The sequence below is a fragment of the Frieseomelitta varia genome, unplaced genomic scaffold (genome assembly GCF_011392965.1).
Source record: "Frieseomelitta varia isolate USP_RPSP 00005682 unplaced genomic scaffold, Fvar_1.2 scaffold_311, whole genome shotgun sequence".
In the NCBI taxonomy this organism is placed as follows: Eukaryota; Metazoa; Arthropoda; class Insecta; order Hymenoptera; family Apidae; genus Frieseomelitta; species Frieseomelitta varia.
In genome coordinates this window covers 30,291-52,041 of record NW_025110048.1, presented here as the reverse complement: position 1 = coordinate 52,041, position 21,751 = coordinate 30,291, and the positions used below count along the sequence as shown (strand labels likewise).

At 31.2% G+C, this 21,751-nt stretch overlaps 1 protein-coding gene and 1 pseudogene across 1 annotated transcript; one reads left to right on the top strand and one right to left on the bottom strand.

Moving 5' to 3' along the window:
• Nucleotides 1–1,510: 1,510 nt before the first annotated feature.
• LOC122529850 lies at nucleotides 1,511–6,111 on the top strand (annotated as a pseudogene).
• A 4,521-nt stretch (nucleotides 6,112–10,632) lies between these two features.
• Nucleotides 10,633–13,236, bottom strand: LOC122529848. The gene is made up of 7 exons (XM_043656320.1): nucleotides 13,091–13,236; nucleotides 12,933–13,009; nucleotides 12,717–12,847; nucleotides 12,417–12,643; nucleotides 12,106–12,305; nucleotides 11,452–11,638; nucleotides 10,633–11,384 (listed from the first exon to the last, which is right to left on the bottom strand). The coding sequence occupies exons 1-7, from the start codon at nucleotides 13,182–13,184 to the stop codon at nucleotides 11,011–11,013; spliced, it is 1,290 nt and encodes a 429-aa protein (XP_043512255.1). The 5' UTR covers nucleotides 13,185–13,236; the 3' UTR covers nucleotides 10,633–11,010.
• Nucleotides 13,237–21,751: the final 8,515 nt, after the last annotated feature.

Sequence of the window (21,751 nt, the reverse complement as noted above, 5' to 3'; positions counted from 1 at the left end):
GAATATTGTGTACATCTCTGTTCCTTCAAAAGAATCGCCATTGCGATGATTTGCAGCAAATCGGTTGTCTGCATCGGGCCAACGTTAGCTGCTAACTGCTTGTTTTTATTTTATATAATATATAAATAATATATTTTTCGTAAAATTGAAGAATGTTCCAAAAGAAAGAATTTTCGAAACCAAAATTTTGTATCTTTTGAGATTTACATTTCGTCCTTCAAATTTTACCTTGGTCGGTTGCTATTTGAAACTAAATAAATATATGGTAGTCAATCACCAATTGCCAATAATAATAATAATTTTAGGAAATAATTTAGTTAATTAAAACTTATTTTTAGCAACAATGGAATATAAATAACTATATACTTAAAATGTGTATTAATATTAAAGCACACTTTAAGTATATAATTATTGGTAGAGTCCTTTGTGATGTATACATAAATGCATAATACAAAATGGAATAGTTTTCTTGATTTTCAAGGAACTGATTTCTTGTATTGGAATCTGGAGGCATAGACGAAGCATATGTATAATATTTAAACCTGGTCTGTGCAACTTATAACATTTCGAGTTAGCGAACGACTTATTTACTTTTTAATTTTTGGTTTCTTGTATATACACGCAGAAGCCAGAAAACAAACATGTTCATAAAGCTAGCCATTCTGTGCCATCACTTTCGCTCTCTGAGGGCATACTAATTCTGTACAAAAGATAGTTCAATAATAACCCACATTAAACCGGCGAACACGTGAAACATACCCTTTATGTATTTGATGTATTCCGAAATTACTTTCGGCTGAGTTAAAGCGTTTGGTCCCGCTTCAAGGAACATTAGATATTTAGTTTTACGCATATCTGTTCTAGGAGGATCACGTGGTCTTGAGTTATCAATTTTTGTCGATGGTTCCTGATTTTAATCAGTTTCTATTTCTACTGATCTGACTAGCCGACTTGTATAATATTTTAGCCTCTGCGGTTATCTTGAAATACATAAAATCCAAAACGTTAGATGTAATGTCATCTTGCCTCTGAGAAATTTATTTTAATTATTCAAATTTTTTAATGGCAGAAATCTTCATGGACTGCTTGTTCCAAGGAGAGAACTCCAGAGATTAGGCATCGTTTTTTAAATGTTTCTAATTTTTAATTTGTTTTAATTGTTGAATCTGTTGATCTGTCGCATGTTCTGAAATGTTTGAACTATTTATGAGACAAACATGCAATTATGCATCCGGACGTAAAAACAAGAAATATCCTGCGAAACAGTGCTGGAGAAATCAAAATTTGTAATTTTGGTGTTTCCGGGCAATTAACTGATTCCATGGTTAATTTTTCCGTTGGGCCTGAGAATTATACGTTGGTAAGAATTGTAATTGCACTGTTATTTCAATTGTACTCGATACAATGTGTAACAAAAATATTTGTGCATTTAGACAGAAAGACTTCAGGGCACACATTACTCTGTGAAAGGCGATATTTGGTATATTCCCTGGAACTATCACTTGTGGAAATGGCGATTGAAATGTACCCAACTTCACCTCCTGATGAGAAAACTTTAGCTGCGATATTTAGTACTTTACCAGGTAAGCTACCTGCTGAGAACGTTGCTAATAATCTCTATTCCAACGCAATCGCCTGTGCACAGTTAGTTTATTTTTTTTCGTACATCATATGAATTGTTTTATTCAATTTATTCTTTCTCTTTATATGTATATATATTTTTTATAGATACAGGCAGCCCAAGAACAATGGCCATATTTGAATTGCTGGATTATATTGTGNAGGAAAAATCGAGATCCCAGAAATATCCCACAACGTCCAATCAATTTATCTGGACAATCAGCTGACGAATGTTTGTTTCAAGTAACCAAACAACAAAATCCGAAGTCAAAATAGAAAATAACATAGACAATTGGCCAGTTAAAATTAAAAATATGATCAGATCATGTCAGAGAAACAATCCGAAAAATAATCACGAGCTACAAAGACGTATTTTCTTTCGAACAAGACCCATACAACACATTCACCCAACACAAGATTGAGCTCAAAAATTTCAAACCTACCAACGTTAAATCCTACATACCTCCTGACTGCCACAAAGATGAAATCCATCGTCAAATTAACGAAATACTTGACAAACGAATAATAGAACATATTGATTCGCTATTTAACCCATCTCTATGGTTCGTCCCGAAGAAAACCGAGGTATCAGGTAAGCGCAAATAAAGAATTGTCGTAGACTTTCGCAAGCTAAATGAACAAACTGATCAAGACGCATATCTTCTACCTAACATAGACAACATACTTGATCATATGGAAGAAGCAAAATCCTTTTCCGCGTTTGATTTATGCGCTGGATTTCACCAAGTCCTGCATTCCGAATCCAAAAAATATACCGCCTTCTCGACTCCCAACGGTCATTTCCATTACAACCGAATGCCTTTTGGACTCAAAATGCACTTTCAACATTTCATGATAAATCAAGTACTCGCTGGATCGGAAAACACTGTTTTGTTTACCTCGACGACATAATTATTTTCGGAAGTATCGTACAAGAACACAATCGATACTTAGCCATTATATTCCAATGCATGAGAAAAACTGGACTGAAACTACAACCAGACATGTGCGAGTATTTTATTTTGTCCCAGCCTGAGCTTGAATATTTTAGACATTTGGTTACCAAAGACAAAATAAAATCGAAACCAAACAAAATTAAGGCCGTACGAGATTTCAATATATCCAAAATTCCAACAGATGTAAAATCATTTTTAGGACTAACCTATACCAAATCAACTAGCAGCAATAATAATAATACCAAAACTCATCGACAGCTACATTTACATATTTTCCTCGCTAAAACACATCCTTACAGACAATGGACAAATATTTGTATGTCAACTCATGGAACAATTTGAAAAGCGTTCCACATGAAACACATAAAAAACATATCCTTCCACCCTCAGTCAAACGGTTTGCTCGAAAGAACGCCACAATCAAAGATTTAATTCGAACTAGCATGAAAGGAAAAGAATGTAATACCCATGGGTTACAATACATCAGTTCACGAAGCAACAGTGTACACAATTTTCGAGCTCGCGTTTGAATGCAAAGCAAATATGTCTTTAACAACATCCACAACTCCTAGCATAATCCATGGAGGATTATTTAAACTTTGGACAACAGTCGAAAAAAAATAAAGCTCGGTATAAACGACAGCAAGATGCGCGAATTATCAAAACACAAACGATGTTCAATATTGGAGACAACGTATTACTCCATAACGATCACAAAAAGAAACAAACTAGACTCAGAATGGATTGGACCAGCAAAAATTATCCAAGTAAATCTTCTCAATTATATTATTAAATTCCTTGACTTTCGAGAAATTAAGGTACACGATAATAGATTAAAACTTTATTATGCAGATTAATATTACACACGCACAATTTAATGGATTTCTTAACTCTCTAATATCTCAAAAACCAGTCGAAACTTAAATTTTATATTTTCGTCGTTCCTCTGGAGTTACGCGATCCGGGAAAAAAAATAAAAATATTATTCCAATTGACCTGCTCTCGTTCTCTGAGACGTTCGCTGAATTTTATTCAGAAGATAATTTTACAATAACGCATAAAAGACAACGAATGACAGAAAATGGTATAAAAATTAGACAAGGATTACATCGTGACAGTGTTCCCAGCTGATTGCTGTTTTTCGGAGACGGTTGTTATACGTATGTATGGATATACTTGTCCTTATTGAAAGTTACATTTGTGTGTGTTTTTGTTTACTTTAGACGCTCGAATTAGGCTCGGTGCAGAGACAAATGTAACGAGGGCGGCGGAATAACAGAATGCTTTGGAATAACAGAAGCGCAAAGTTCTTTTGTTTGATAAAAAGAAGGATAAAAGAATATTGTGTACATCTCTGTTCCTTCAAAAGAATCGCCATTGCGATGATTTGCAGCAAATCGGTTGTCTGCATCGGGCCAGAATTTATTTTATATAATATATAAATAATATATTTCGTAAAATTGAAGAATGTTCCAAAAGAAAGAATTTTCGAAACCAAAATTTAGTATCTTTAGCGAATCACATTTCGCCCTTAAAATTTTATCTTGGTCGGTGGCTTTTTGAAATAATTATATGGTAGTCAAATAAATATATAAATGGTAGTCAATCACCAATTGCCAATAATAATAATAATTTTAGGAAATAATTTAATTAATTAAACCTTATTTTTAGAAACAATGGAGTATAAATAACTATATACTTAAAATGTGTATTAATATTAAAACACATTTTAAGTATATAATTATAGATAGAATACTTTGTGATGTATACATAAATGCATCGTATATAACGGAATAATTTTCTTCACGGAACTAATTTCTCGTATTGGAATCTAGACGAGGTATATGTATAATATTTATACCTCGTCTGTGCAACTTATAGCATTTCTGCAATCTAACCGATCGAGTTAACGAGCGATTTATTTATTTTTGTATTTTTGGTTTCTTGTATATAGACGAAGAAGCCAGAAAACAAACATGTTGATAATGATAACAGCTAGCCATTCTATGCCATCACTTTCGCTCTCTGTCGCCATACTAATTCTATACAAAAGATTTTACAATATTAACCCACAAGCCTGCGAACACGTGAAACATATACTTTATAAATTTGATGTATTCCGGAATTACTTTCGGCGGTGTTAAAGCGTTTGGTCCAGCTACAGGGAACATTAGGTCTTTAGTTTGCAGGAGAATCATGTGTTCTTGAGTTAACAATTTTTGTTGAAGGTTCCTGATTTTAATCAGTTTTTTTTTTTTTTCTACTGATCTGACTAGCCGACTTCTGTAATATCTTACCCGCTGCGATCATCTTGAAATACATAAAATCCAATGCATTAGGTGTAATGTCATCTTGCCTCTGAGAAATTTATTTTAGTTATTCAAATTTTTTTAATGGCAGAAATCTTCATGGCCTGCATGTTCCAAAGAGAGAACTTCAGAGATTATGCATAGATTTTTAATTGTTTTTAATTTTTAATTAGTTTTGATTGTTGAACCTGTTGATCTGTCGCATGTTCTGAAACGTTTGAGCTATTTACGAGACAAACATGCGATTATGCATCCGGACGTAAAAACAAAAAATATCCTGCGAAACAGTGCTGGAGAAATCAAAATTTGTAATTTTGGTGTTTCCGGGCAATTAATTGATTCCATGGTTAATTTTTCCGTTGGGCCTGGGAATTATATGTCGGCAAGAATTGTAATTGCGCTGTTATTTTAATTGCACTCGATACAATGTGTAATAAAAATGTTTGGGCACTTAGCCAGAAAGACTTCAGGGCACACATTACTCCGTGAAAGGTGATATTTGGTATATTCCCTGGAACTATCACTTGTAGAAATGGCGATTGAAACGTACCCAACTTCACCTCCGGATGAGAAAACTTTAGCTGCGATATTTAGTACTCTACCAGGTAAGCTACCTGCCTGCTGAGAACGCTGCTAATAATCTCTGCTCCAACGCAATCGCCTGTGCACAGTTAGTTTATTTTCTTTTGTACATCATATGAATTGTTTTATTCAATTTATTCTTTTTTTTTTATATGTATATATATTTTTTATAGATACAGGCAGCCCAAGACCAATGGCCATATTTGAATTGCTGGATTATATTGTGAATGTTACCCGCTGATATCTTCAGCAATGCTTTTACAGATTTCGTAGGTCCTTACTTGAAAAAAATCCCGCCGAAAGAACAGATTTAAAAACCGTTAATGGTGTGTTTTCTACTTTATTCATTTAAATGAAATAATTTTTACTCTTATATTTCCCTTAAATTGTTCCAGAATCGTGAGCGAATGAGGAAAGCTGAGAATATAAGCAGCTGATTAGGTATGTCGTACAATGGATCTACAATCGACCACTCCAACCCGTTTAGCGAACGTCCAATCCTGAATAAATGTCACTCTTGCATACTTGACAACTCACATACGCATTCAGTACTCTTAAGTGAGTATTTACTTCTTTTCGTTCGATTAATATGAACAGTGACGTTTGTAAACTTCGTTTCTTTTTCTTTTTTAAACATTGTCATAATCCGTGAAGGGGATCTTTCGCGACTTTGAAAATAAAACTTATTGACTAGAATCTATGATTTTCGTTTACTATATTTTATACAACATTGCTCGGTAATTCGGACCGTTTGAACTATATGTATGGAATAGAACTTAAGAATATTAACGTAGGTTTTCAATATAAGAATCGCTGATTTATTCTTTTTTTAAATAATCATATTTTAGTTATTTAAATGCATAAGCTACTAGATAAGATACTGAATTTATGTTTAAGACATTTAACTCTTGTTAATGATACGTTACAGTGTGGTTTTAAAGTAGCGATAACAACCGTGTCAACACATGATATAAGTTTCAGTTCGACTGAGTTAACACAAGCGTTTCGACAGCAAGTTTTATAAAAGTAAGTTCCAGCGACACGTTACAAGCAATAGTATATCGAGTGTTAAGCGATTAAATTTTGTGTTAAACTTAAAGACAACGCAACAGAAACATTCAATAAATTGAATGGTTCAACTTACAGCGATCAAGTTTTACCCAGAGCACAAATATTTTTAAATGCATTTTTGAATGTTCGTGAAATCGTCGAAGATGAAGTTCGTTCTGGAAGAACATGCACTTCAAAAACTGAAGAAGATGTCGAAAAAGTGGAGACTTTGATTAGATTTGATCGTCGCTTGACAGTTAGAAGGATTGGTAGCGAACTAAATTTAAATTATCAAACTGTTCACGACATTTTGACCCAGAGTTTGGGAGTATGAAAAATTTTTGCGAAGATGGTTCCAAAGAATCTCACGGAGGAGCAGTAGGAGTATGTGTGGACTTCCTTAAACTAGGTAGAAACTGAATCAAATCCACAAATTTGAGTCCATGTAACTTTTTTTTCCTTTCAAAGTATTACGGCACAGCGCGACGGTGAACGGTGGTTGCTACCCGCTTCGCTGGGCTTTCTCTCGTCGTGCCTTTTCTAGCCATCAGAGAGATATTTTTATATTAAATGTTGATTGTAATGAATGTGTTGTGTGTCATGAGTCGGGAGAGTGTACGCTAGCTCTCCTCGTGAGTGACGCGAAGTCACTCCTCTGACTGATTGCTTGTGACTGACTCGAATAGTCTCCTCTGTGCTACGTGATCTACGTCTTCTTAGAATTGGTATGCGACTTTCTGGAGCCGGCCAAGGCGCCTTGTTTCCTAGGCTAGGCTTTTTTTTATGCCCTACCAAGCCCTTCCACGTATTGTCACTCTTTCCAAGGCCAGAGAAAGTGTCCATAGGTGAGAGTATGATAGGACATCTGGCAATTTTCGACAAAGTCGAGGCTTCTTAGGACTTGACCTGCCTGACGCCTCGAAGGGTTCTGTTCTGCGCCAGAACACAAAGATATAAAATCACTTCAAGGGTCGTCATTTTGGAATCGTAATCATCATTCAGAAGGTTGTAACCGACAAACTGAAAACAGTTGCAACAGAAATGTTCCAGCATTATCAGTATAGGGAACAACGCCTTCGAAGGTGTATAGCTTCTCAAGGGAACTATTTTGAAGGAGATAATATAAAATTATCAATAAGCGAAATATAAACATTTTTATAAAACCAGTCTCATTACTTTTTAGACACACCTCGTATATACGATATTGTGAACTACAGAAAGATTTTATGTAATTGCATGAGATACATCACTGTGCTGAATCCTTATGTCATTTCATGTGTATTTCATATATTTATCTTATAATTTTGTTGAAAGTATGCATGATAAACGATTATCCTTTCAAGTTCAACGTTATTGTACATTCGTGGACAAGTTGTGTTTCCTGTGATATTAGGATACATATGGGCATCCGATATATGAGAATTTGAAAAAGTGTAAATGTCATACGCCCTATGTGTCATATGCCCTATGATCACAAGCAACTCCACTATTTTCAAAACTCTGATAATGGCCCATATAAAGATAGCCCAGAAAATAAAGAAATCAGTCAGTCTCTGAACCTTGAACTTGCGTCTTCATTCTGTCCGAATCTGTTTCTCTTCACGCATCTGTTTTTTTCTTTTTTAGCAATTCAACCGGACTCCCACAGTGACATTAATTAGACATTCATACAGCAGCATTCACACCATAGAAATACTTTCTATTATTGCGAGAATAGTGTAATATTTTTTATGAAAAGCCACACGATTTCGAATATTGTAGATAAATGAAACAATATTTCAATAAGCTATTACAACCTTTTATATTTCTATTAATTCAAAGAATTCTAGATCTCTCGCAATTAATAATGATAAAGTAGCATACTGTTGTATAAAAGATATATCTCACCAAGAATAATATTTAATATAAATGTTGTATAACACGGCTACAATAATTGTGAAATACTGTTTTAAACATCCATTGACACTTTTAGGTCATAAAGAACATTTAAAGAACGATAAACAAATATCTTTTTAAATACTTTACCTCTTTTCGTAACAGTTAAACAATATGTTAAACACATAAATGTTTAAAAATCGCTTATCGTGTGTTTCCATATATATATCTGTGATGTTACACTAGAGAAATGAAATTGACAACATTTACCGCGGGGCCATGTGATAATGAATATATCCACATGATAACGAATATATACGATTGTATATACACGATTGGTGTACCAAAATTATGTGTACAAACTATCACAGCTAGAGTCTGCACCTTTGGATCGGTGGAGATTTATTTCAAANTAATACACAGATCTGGGTTCTGTATCATAGTTTAAGGTCATATCAAAGTCACTGTATAATACACTGTTGAATTCGTTTCGGCATCAGCAATAATTTTGTGATATCAAAAACATATGGTGTCACTTAAGAAAGTCAAGGACGTTGACTTTTTACGTAAATGTCATTTCTTGAGATTTATTAATATGGAAGCATGTAGCCCACTAAAAAAATTTTGTCTGAAACATTTTTTAATTGCACTATCGGAAATGCCTAAAACTAGTGACGAATCTTAACGCGGATACCCTGTAGAGGCAGGTGCACAAAAGCACGTCTTTTACGGATAAAATGGCAGGATGATGCTGTTTTATGGACCCGTGGAAGAAATGTTCGACGAAGAAATTAAGTACAACAGCAGACCCCATTCCATTGCGAAATATAAACATGTTACATACATGGCAAGTTTAATAATAATTGAATATATCTAATATATGTAATATATTTCAGGAAAACGAGTCATTTCCGATCGATGGTTTCTTGAAGATTTTTTATCCTCTTGATGAGTAGATCACGATGCAATGATAAAAAAAACTTTGTGAAAACCGGTCAAGGACAAGTTTACACGTTATTTTTCAAACAGATCTCCATCGATCCAAAGGTGCAGAATCTAGCTGTGATAGTCTGCATACATAATTTTGGTACACCTTGTACTGTAGCTGTGTAATCAGATCTTCCTTGTACAATTTTTACGAACTGTGTTTGAAAGATTCAAGACCTGTTCTTTTAGCTACCTGTAAGTATTTACACATATTTTAACAATTACACGTAATTAAATGATGTTAATAATCTTTATTGTATATACGAATAAGGAAAGACAATTTAAAGGAGTTTTGAAATTCAAATTTTATTCAAACAGAAGCGTTCAAACAAAATACTACAAACGTGGATATCAGTCATTCTTTTCTGTAGCTACGAATCATTAGTTATTTCTCTTAATCGAACAACATTTGGTCCGCAATAGACAGGTATCTAATAATAAACGTAGTCGCTTACCATTGTAATACGCTGATAAAAAATACCTACATGTACATAGTATAATGGCAATATAAACATGTAAATGTGGCGCGTTACAATCTCTTGTTTCCTGTCGAAAGTTTCCTGTCGCATTGAAATTATTAATTGAAAAAAAATAAGAAGAAACGATCCGTTGAACGAGGATGGAAGTTATTTATGTTTGCCTAGCCATTAATTTTTTATATACGCGACCACGTAGATGTAGCCTTTTTCTGATTTTGCTCAAAAAAAGTAACGGATTGTAGGAATATCCACGCGCAGTAGGAATATCCACTTATGTGCCTAGGACGTCCAAGAACTGATCTTTCGTGTTACGTTTATATGTCTTCTAACAATATGCTAATCCTGTTTATCGTAAACAGAATGACACATTTTTTCGACAAAAGTACTATTAAGAGAATTATGTAAGATACTTATCATATACAACCATAGAAAAGAAAAGATTCTATCCACTGAACAGTGAATTTCAATTGTCAAAGAGGTATACAATTACTTCTGGCACATATTCAAAATATATGGATATTCCTTGTTACAAATTTGTGCATAATAATTACCGCTACATAAATTGACTGTCTAAATGTTGTAATTTCATTGAATAAATTTATCATTTAAAGAATAACTTATTTATTGAAGTATACTTCTCGTGTGTTGAAATCCGGACGTTCATAAAATTTATTTTTATATATTAACTATATAAAATATATAGTTAATAAAATTATTTATAAAAATATAAATTTATTTATCTCGTATAATACAAAGTATTAAAATATTCGCTTTCATTAATACTAATTTGATTTAGACAGAACATTAAATTCTTAAATTTAATTGTGATGGAAACATTTCGTAGTTTGTCCAAATTTACATGGTAATACTAGTTATCATGGTATAAAATAGTAATAATGTGCTTCGTTTATAGATAATATGATCGCACTACTATCTATCATCCCTTTTTTTTCCGTTTCCTGCAAAATCATTCACAAAGTTTGTCTACCGACATAAGTACTATCAGATTTTATCTCTAAAGTTAGTGCAAATAAACATGTCTAAATCAAAGTTATTCTCATTTTTTCAACACTTTAAAGTGTTTCGTTAACATATTTACATAGTACAATTACACAATAAATATTTACAAATATTACAGTACAAGTGGAAATGTTACAGTGAAATTACTATTTCTAAAAACGGTGATACGTTATTAAAAGTACTAAGATCCACTGAGGTACCGCCTACGACTATTTTTAAAATAATATTGTTGGTTCGACTGGCCGTAATCCTGGCAGCTTCCTCTAATGTTATATTAGTAATAGATGGGGATTCTAATAAATCTAGCATACTCAATTGCGGCGCGGACTTAATAAGATTAATTATCGCTATATCCATAAATTTCGAACGGCGACATTCTATCCTTTTTAAATTGGATGCGTCACATAGACGCACTTTAGTCACTCTTGGCATTTTGTTCATTATTAACACTTCTAACTGAAGAGATGCTATAGCGGCCATGCCACGGTTTGAAATACCAGAACAATCTGCAACAGACGAGAAATTGAGTAAATTATTATATAGTGAATTACTTCCGTATGATATCTGACTTACTGGAAATGTCTAGATATGTGAGATTCTGGCATGTCATTACCAGACGAGAAAGAAATTCGTCCGTAAATACACTGTTCTCACTGACTGTCAGAGCTTTGAGAGTGGATAATTCCGTAATATATAATGTGTCTGTCATTAGGAATTCTGATGTAGGTGGAACATGACAAATTTTTAATCTTTCTAAATTCTTACAACATGTGCCGAGAAATCGAACGATGTTACCGGATATGCAATCACATTGACTTATCGTAAACGCTTTTATTCTTTTTAATTTGTTAATTGCCTGAAAAATATTAATTACTCGATCAATCTTTCTGAAAGGTAGTGAAAATAAACTGAAAGCTTCACCTCCAACACACAGATTTCTTCAAGATTTTGACAAAAGTCTAGAACGATTTCTTCCAGTGTGTCCGGTAAATCCATTAAACACCGTCCGGTTATTGGAGTCCGATAGACTTCAAAATATCGTAACTGTGGATTCTTTTCGAATAATTTTTTTAGATCTACATCGCAAACGTAAGTGATAGGACCAATACTTAATTTTGTAATATTGTGGCAGTGTTTGGTGAGCGAATAGATACCAGACCGCGAAACGCGAAGACCAGTGATATTTATTATTTCTAAATTACGGCACCTTCTTGCGATGATATTTACTGCATAATAAAAAGACGGCACAGAGGACAGATCTACTTCATTTAAATATGAACCACATCGGAATAATATTTTACGAAGCATATTTAAACTCATATGTCTGTTGTTTCTGTCAGCGAAAGAGCTCGACATACAAGACCGTAAATCCAATTTTTTCGTATTATACCATGAATTTATAATTAATGATTTCCACCTCTTGCACACTACAATTGTTGAAAATATTCTGTGTACACTTACATAAATATACATAAATATCCACTTCATATATTTTAAAACAATATTAATACTGTAAGAACAAAAATGTATGTACTTACCTCTTTCTAATCTGATCCTATCCATAATTGGCAAATAACAAAAAATGTGCATCAGACAGTCGTCATTTAATTTTTGGATACTAATTTCATTTTCTCTCCAATCCTCATCTGACACTATGTTACATTTTTTTTTACGTTTCCTTACACACTTTCCTTGAAGCCAAGGATTAGCGGCCTCAATAATTAAATTTTTACTGTGCAATATTACTCTTCTAGCATTTCTGGCTCTATAAATCATGGTATAACGTATGGTTTTCTATCTATAGTTACATCTCCGCATTTATTTAAATTAAGATTTACCTTATAGCTGCACTTAAACTATTAAACGTAATAAGTGCATAGTTATTTCTGTTTCTTGTATTCCTTCGTAAAAAGCAACTCTCAATTTTTCCATACTTGGAAAATAATTTTATAACATCTTTGTATTTCGTCTGAGAAAGAACATTTTACCGTTAGATTTACATGCTCAATGAAAATATTGTATAGCATTAGATGTATATACATATATGTACAAACCTTCCGTGCTAAGTTGCCGACAAATATTTTTCTAACTGGCTCACCATCGCCGGTAATAGATGTGAAAATGGGAATACCTACAATAGATGAATGAAAAATATGAAAAATACAGCAACGTCAAAGTACATGAATTTACCAAACAATTCATATTTTATTACTGGTCTTTTCCATGACGTGACAGCATTGACTTTTCCTGTCTTTATTGTTCCATAATGTAGCACCATGTGACCAATGTTTATGGCCGTGTCCCATGTGTTAAGGGTCACCTGACCCTCTTATCATTTTCGTATCACATCCTGCCGTATCGACATAGGCAAGTATTACACTATTGCGCTGTTGGTGATGGAAATTAAAATCAGAAAATATGGATAGTTGCTGTTTCCTCATCGAAAATTATTTATTGAATTGAATCCAGTGACGAGTAAACATACATATGTATGTACATACAATGACCATAATAAATAAACGCGAATTTAGTAGACATTGTTTATAAAAGTTCATCATCGTATGGTGTGATTTTCCACAAAAGTACATTGTTTTCTTAACGATCGAATTATTTCTAGGTGCTGTACTGAATAAAAAATAAAATTCTCTCTAATTGGTTGGCGCTACACGCCAAATTCAAAATGCTTTTTCGAACCATATTAAGAATTATCATCGATATACAAGAAAAATTAATATTTGAAATTGGCCAATGATGTCGCGGGTGCGTTGAATTTTACATACACGTTGCTGTGATTGGTTGGCATCGCACGTCGAATTGAAAATTCTTTTATATTGAGAATTATCGTTGATATACAGGAAGAATTAATATTTTCAAACGGCAACTGATCGTCATTGGGCCAGTTGAATTTTACAACGCAGTGATTGACTGGCCGAATATATAGTTCTCTTCAGAATCGTATTAAAAATTACCATTAATCCCAGATCATTAATCTCTTATTAAAATAAAAATAGTACTTATTTATGCAAACGAAACAAGCACTTACCGGTATCCAAAGACGTTATCCGTTTTGGATGTATATTCTCAATAAAAGCAACAAATATAAGACAAAAATAGTAATGATGGTTGATGTCAAAATCAAATATGCCTTAAATGCCATATTTACATAAAAAAACTTACAACGGTTACAAGCCTCTCGCACAATATTTTGTGTGTACCGGAACTCAGGAACCAATACATAGCTGAACCAGAATTAGTTCATTTCTCTTCCTCTAGCTACAAGCCGCCTTATAAACTTTCCCTTATTGGTACCAGAAATAATATCTAAAAAGCGACAGATTCCATTGCAGTTAAACGCCAAGAAAATTGATTTTACAATTAAGCCCAATTTTCTGAAATAGCATCATTGACTAATAGGACCTCAGTCAATGACGATGAATTATGCAATAATATAATTATATTAAATGGGCCCAAGTTGTAAGAAATTTATTTTATTGTCATATTAATTTCTAAATACTTTCAATTTCAAAAAATTGTTTTCAAATAAATTTTCTTTATGATTTATTATCAGTAAATATTTTAATTCGTTTATAATATGTTTATAATGTATTTGTTTAATGTTATGATATAACATATTATATTCGTTTATAATGTAATGTCACAATTCCTCGTTTATATGTCTCTGTACCCAAGATCCCGAAAATATTTGCTTGGATAAAGGGGATCGCCAAATAGAAAAGTTTGAGAAGTCCTGTGTTAAACAATAGGTTTTCACCTTGTTTTGACAATTCAAGTACAAAAATACTATGTGTAAAGGACTCACAAACACAGACCGCGTCAAGACAATACATATTTTTAGCCACTCGCGTGTATCAGGCTGATCGCGAGCCTGTTTGTTATATTGTAATATTAAAAACATTTTCAAATAAAAACATATATACAGAAACGATCGGCATTGCTAGGAAAATGTGAGTGGCTATGATATTTCTTTTTACACAACCACAGATTTTCGTAGAACATTTAACGAGAACAGCTATATGATATTAGTTATGTGAGTGAATTAAATAAAATACACTCTCTTACTATGTTTAATATATATATAATTATATATATAATTACTATGATTATATATATATAATTATATATATAATTACTATGTTTAATATATATATAAATTGAATAATGTATATAATAATATAATTATCATTTATGAATTCACTTTCTCGGAAATCAATATTACTTTTAACTCAGACTCGCAATGAATACACTTCTGCTCGCTTATGAACAAAAACGCATCACGCAACACACTCGCAATTGTCCATTCACCACTCATGCCTTCGCTCGACTCTCATGCATTCTCACACATACAACATAAAACCAAATCCACAAGTTATGTATCTTTTTCTTGCACATTCGGATTTTCCGAATAATTTTTCACTCTCATTAAATTTATCAACATTACCACGACGTTGATCTCTCATTCTTTGTACTTGTAAATGGCTTTCTTCATTACCGATGTTGTAAAGCTTGATTTGTCCGTTCAAAACATTAATTTCATTTTCCGTTTAAATTAATCAATTAAATCATTTCCTTTTACTCTTTTCACTCCTGTTTTCTTCTTTTTTTCCTTTTAAATTAAACCATGCTCTTGAAGATTAGAGACCACCCTTTACAAGTTTGTTACATAATTTTTATTCCTCATTTTTTGAATTTGTCATTTTATTAGGTCTAAACGACGAAATGTTAAGATTTCTTCAATTTCTGTCGTTCAACGCTAATGTTTAGTTAAATAAAGTTCGATAAAATAATGAAAAATAATCATACAGCTAGTTTTAAGGACTCATTGCAAAGGAAAGATTTTTAATGTTTCACGTCATGATTAATCGGTCACAACAAAATTTTTCAGTGATTTAAAAACTTTTTTCTCTTCGGCGAGAAGTTTGTATTTTTATAATTTTCAAGAAGAAAAATATTCTTACTTTTACACACTTCTTGCATTATGTAAAAATAAATATCTTTAAATGAAACAAATTCAAGATGTTGAAATGAAGATTTTAGTCTGTAAAATAAAATCAAGTTAATGGATCTAGAATTTTTTTCATGAAATTAAAACAGTTTAAAGTATTGACAATTTTTCATCTAGTAGTCTAGTATGAATGTTTTCATTTTTTCTTTAAGAATTTCTTATGAATTTTGTTTATTTGATCTAGACTAGTGTTTTCTATTTTTTGCTACGAGTTAACATTTCGTATGTATTGAGTTTAAATTAAAGATTACAACGCCAACGCAATGAATACGCAATACAGTTCCTACGATTCTCAAACGATAATCGATATTTCTGAGGACTGATTTTTAAACTTGAAGTCTTGTGGAAAAAAGCACACTTCATCTGTAAAGAAGAAATCATCCAGAAGTTCTTAAATAAAAATTTAAATTAATAGCTGTCCGATTTGTGTATGTGTTGTGAATTTTTAAGGTAGGACTTGCACTTTTGCCTTCAACTCATGACTTTCACTTTTCAACAATTAAAGAAATTATAGCATCTGAATATTTAAACAGAATATACCATGCTAAATATTATTTATAACTTTATACCAGAATTTAATTTCAATTCTAACCATTGCAAATATTATAACATTGTATTACCTTTTCACTATATACACATGCTTTTACTTCTATTGTTTACTTCTTTTTCTAGTCACTTGTTGATACTTTAACCTCATGCTGCGTGATTTTTCACAATTCTAATACTAAACTCAACAATAATTTATTAAGAATTTACGTAATTAATAATTAAAATAATAATTTTACTACGTAAATTTAGTATAATAAAATTTCTTAGTTTAAAGTGAATGTTTCCGTTCTTTTTTAAGAATTTGTCATGAATTTTGTGTATTTGATTTAGACTAGAGTTTTCTTTTATCAAAATTGTTCATTAGTAGGTATGACCATAATTGGTTCCCTAACGAAACAGTAGATCTTCAATTAAATTTAAAATTATATCTATATCTCAATTCTTACATTTAATATTTAATTTCCAAAATTAAATTGCTTGTATCAATTTCAATTTCAATCTGAAATTAATTTTACTTTAACTTAAAATTAATTTTAATTTGATTACACGCATAGAACAGCGAGTAATCAAATATGCTCAGATAAAAACAATTCATTCAGAGATAAAGCTCATTAACACATTCAATCATTCTATATTTATACCCTTATAGTATATTTATACTTTATTATACTCTATAGTATATTTATACTCTATTTATATCCAAAGAAGAGAAAAGAAAAGTTATATCCTCTGTTCCAGTTTTCTGCACCACTCCACATTCAACATTACAATATGTCCATAAAGTCTCTTTATAATTTCAAGAATTTATTACAAAGGCAAATGAAAAGACAGATAAGTGAAATTATTACAAAATGAGACGTATGTATTTAAGTTTTTTTTCACCTCATTTAATACAACTCTATATGGGCACCATAAGTTGTACATCTTACACGATCGATCGTTTCCTCAGATGTTCTTGGTCATCCACATCTCCCTTTATCGAGCACTGTCCCTGTCTCCATAAATTTCTTGTGCCATATACGAATTGATATGGACGTGACGGTGGATCTCTTCCATATTTAGTTCTGAAGTTTCGTTGAGTCTGCAGATCCGACTTGATTTCAATAAACCATGATATACACTGTGCTTTCTCTTAAGGAGTAGCCATTTTGTAAGGGATCATTTTACAGTATCTCATTCACCAACAAGGTACTTGAAATGGAATGTGATAGAAACCTTGATAACCACTGGGTACATAGAACAAATTTAATGAAGATATCTCATCAACTTGTAATAAATTTTTGAAATTGTAAGGAGACTTTATGGATACCCTGTATTTGAGAAGTTATACATAATTTATATAACAAATAATAGATGAATCATATCATCATGAGAGAAGAAAAATTTGTATGGTTTAGATAATAGATTTTTGATATATTTATTTTAATAATACATATTTGTTGGAAATATATATTTGAGTCGAAACATTTTCACGTCTCATGTCAAATGTCATGAGGTATTAAATAGAATCTATTACATCGCGAGACAGTCGCAATTCGAAACGTTACGTAATTTCTTCCAGAATTTTTTTGAGGAAGGACGATTTAGACTTCTTGTCGGCATGAAGAAATTTATTATCCTGTTTTTAGATCTATTTGACCAAGGGCAATGGCTCGCCGTTATACTTGTTATTGTTAGTGCTTATGGTTAATCCTGGGTGTTTTAAAAAGTTTTCAAATAACATTATTTTCAAATCACTTTTCAAAGTTATTTCAGAAGTAATCTATTTGTAAAATAACGAAATCATACTATTACGTATTTCATACGAAAATTAAATTAATTTATTTCCAAATAATTTACTTGTTATTTCGTGAAATAATTATTTACTATTTACCAAGATCTTTATTTGTTGTTTGATTTTGAAATGATTGATTTTTCAAGGTATAACGTCCAATGTTATAGTTATTACGCTTATCTACAGGCACAAGTTATATAAAATATATAAAATATTCTGAATAAAGTACTCGTTACAATATTAGGTATAATATACTTACCAGACGATACCTCGTCTGTATACTTGATTTGACAGAACTATCATTTCACCCAAATCACTTTCATAAATGGTAATGAGAAATTTTGGAAATCTCTTCTATACTTCTTATCTAACTGCTCTTAAGAACAACAAATATGTATCCCATATCCCCTATAATAGATAAATATCCCATTTTAACATGAAATTCAAGCTCCTTAATAAACGTTTCGGAAAACGAATTTCTGTAAATTAAATGATCGAACCAAAATTGTTATTCAGATGATTGAACTTTAATTTTTGTACTTCAGAATACCGATAAAAATATAAGAGCTTTATTTGAAAAATGACCTTACAAAGACTTCTTTCTACTTTAAACAAATATCTTGAAATAGTGCAACTTTATTCTCTTTTAAAAATAAAAATATAGCAGATATGTTTTCATTTAAAAGCTATATCTTATATAGAATTCGAAGTATCTCAAGAAGTATTAATTTTTATTTTTTATATTGTGTAATATTTTTTTTATTCAAAGTAGCACGAAGAATCATAGAGAACCATTAAAAAGAACAGTGTTCTTTCATAAAAAAATCACACTGTACGATCATAAAGCTTTTTAAACAATGTTTTGTTACTAAAGTCGTTTTCATTTATTATGTATAAACGTATGTACAGTGGGTGTACAAAATATTCGTACAGTGACTAATCACGACTGAAATGCTGAATAATAATATTTATTAAACAATATTTTTTAAACAAACATGGTACATCTATTCTCCAAAGTCTGTAGAACAATAATATCAAATAAACAAAAAAAAACATTCATATTGTTTATATAAATATCAAGAAAAATAAACAAAACGACAAAAATGAACGCGTATAAGTACAGTTTTATTGTCATTATTAAGTGTATAAGTAATTTAAACATTTATAATAGAAACAACAAATAATTGTAAAATTAATATTTATAAATTAATAATTTAGTATTTAATAGGGTTTCCTTTTGATTTTATTATTGCAGCTAGCCTTCTAGGTATTGAATTAACCAAATTAGATGTGATTTTATTAGTGATATTATTCTATTTGTTGATTAAAGCATTTTAAATGTTTTAGATGAAATTGTATGTTTTCGAATTGCTCGTTCCAGATAATCCCACAAATGTTCAATAGGATTAATATCTGATGATTGCGAAGGTGTTTTTAAATGTGCTAGCGTATTATATGCAATCCACATTCTTGTATTTTAAGCGGTATGCTTAGGATCATTATCTTGCATGAACACAAAATTATTTTTCTGAATCATTTTTTAACGTAAATCTTAGATTTTCTATCGTCAAGGTATTGAAATGGTGGTAAAAATTATTTCTGATAATGTTAAATGTTTTTCTTACGTTCTTTTAAAATGAGAAACTGCAGTATTTATAATCTAATATTTTTTGTCTTAACGATATTCCAAAAAAGAAATGGAACTTACACTTAATTAATACTTATACATAGAAAAATCATCCGGGTAGTTGTACCACGATTTACGGATTAGAAAACTATTTATACTCATAAATATTATTATTAAATAATATTAACATTTAATGCGAATCATTATTTTTAGCAATAGTTAATATTTAAAATGAAGAAAATATATTAAAATATATTAAAATGTTTTCAATACTCTTCAAATAAAATACTATTATCACATACTATTTTAAAGATTTACTGTACCAAATAAAATATTTTATTTTCAAAGTTAATCAAAAGTTAACGTGTGCCTTAAAATAAATAAAATTATCTACTATGTATTTACTCTTCAAAATAGTATTTTATCCGGCTCTAATTTTCTCTTTCTGTTTTTCTTTCTGAGTTATAACATAAAACCAATGTTCATTGATTATTTGAATTGTATTCTTTTACTTGTCCATTGGAGATTTATCTCTCAAAAATTTTGAGTAAAATGTAATAGGGAAGCTCGCAAGAAGATTCGATGGATATGACTGATGAATTTTGCACATTCTTTCCTTATCAAGCACAGTATCACTGGTATCGTATCACGCATTGACAATCCTTTATCTTACTGATATACGCGTTTACAGCTTACGTATCTAAATAATCTAATACCGTATTTTTCTTTATGTTTTGTTTTTGCATCATTGCTCTACACCTATTATGTTTGAAATATGTTAAAGGCAGGTGCAAGAGATATGTCAGTCGAAAATTAAAAAGGTACGATATAAAACAGTACGAATAAATCTCGCATTCGACGCGGTGTACAATAGAAAAATATTTCGCACATTTCAAAGGTGCAAATGCCGCAAAAATCTGTAAAAAGAGCACCAGCATCGATTAGAATTTTTTTCCTTATCACGGTGATATACGTGGTTCACGATCGATATTCAAAATCAACGGGATGCGCGTTGTAGAACGCGTCTGAAAGAAAATGTCATTAATCTATTGGCTAAAAAGCTCATGCTTGTAGAAAATATTGCAATTAAATATCACATATTAACGTCATATCTCGCAAAAAACAAGATCAATAATAAAAATAAATAAATAATAGAAATAATAAAAAAATAAAATAAATAATAAGTAACAGAAATAACAAAAATATAAAATAAATAATAAATAATAGAAATAATAAAAAAATAAAATAAACAATAAGTAATAGAAATAACAAAAAAAAATAAATAATAAAAATAATAAAAAAATAGAATAAATAATAAATATAATAACAAAATAGAATAAATAATAAATAATAAAAAAAAACAGAGATAATATAGATATATAAATACTTCGATCTTCAATTGAATGCGATAGAATGCTACCGAATGCATCCGAATGTTGTCGAACGCGTTAGTCTCCGGTAGTAGAAACAAACTTTTTTGATTCTAGCACCGCTACTATACGCCGCTTTCCTCGCCACTCCACTATAATCTTCACTTTAGATCAGAGTTTTGCAGATACGCGATGTTGTGCCAGTTGAACGACTTTCTTATGCCTAAACCAGATAATTGAACTCGAGTCTGACTTCTATTCGCAGATAAACTATCGAAAATTTCAATTTCCATGTATGTTAATCGCGGATCGGATTTTAGAGAAAATCAAGATCGTTTTCAGCCTTGACGCGTTTCTTCTTTCGTTTCGATAGGTGACAGTGAACACCGATATCCGCCATCTTTATTATAGATAAACACACGAGCAACTTTAAATATCGACTATACTTAATATACTTGATACGCAATTTATTTGATGGACGTGCAATGAAACGTCGCCGATGCAAATATGTCTGGTTAGAATTTGCAAGG

Bases quoted from the DNA above. Each gene is read 5' to 3' on its own strand.
- LOC122529848 (XM_043656320.1), bottom strand. From the start codon at position 13,184: ATGGGACACGGCCATAAACATTGGTCACATGGTGCTACATTATGGAAC. The intron at 12,848-12,932 runs GTTTGTACATAT...GTTCTTTCTCAG, and splicing joins TCGGCAACTTAGCACGGAAG to ACGAAATACAAAGATGTTAT. The intron at 12,644-12,716 runs GTAAATCTTAAT...CATGATTTATAG, and splicing joins AGTTTAAGTGCAGCTATAAG to AGCCAGAAATGCTAGAAGAG.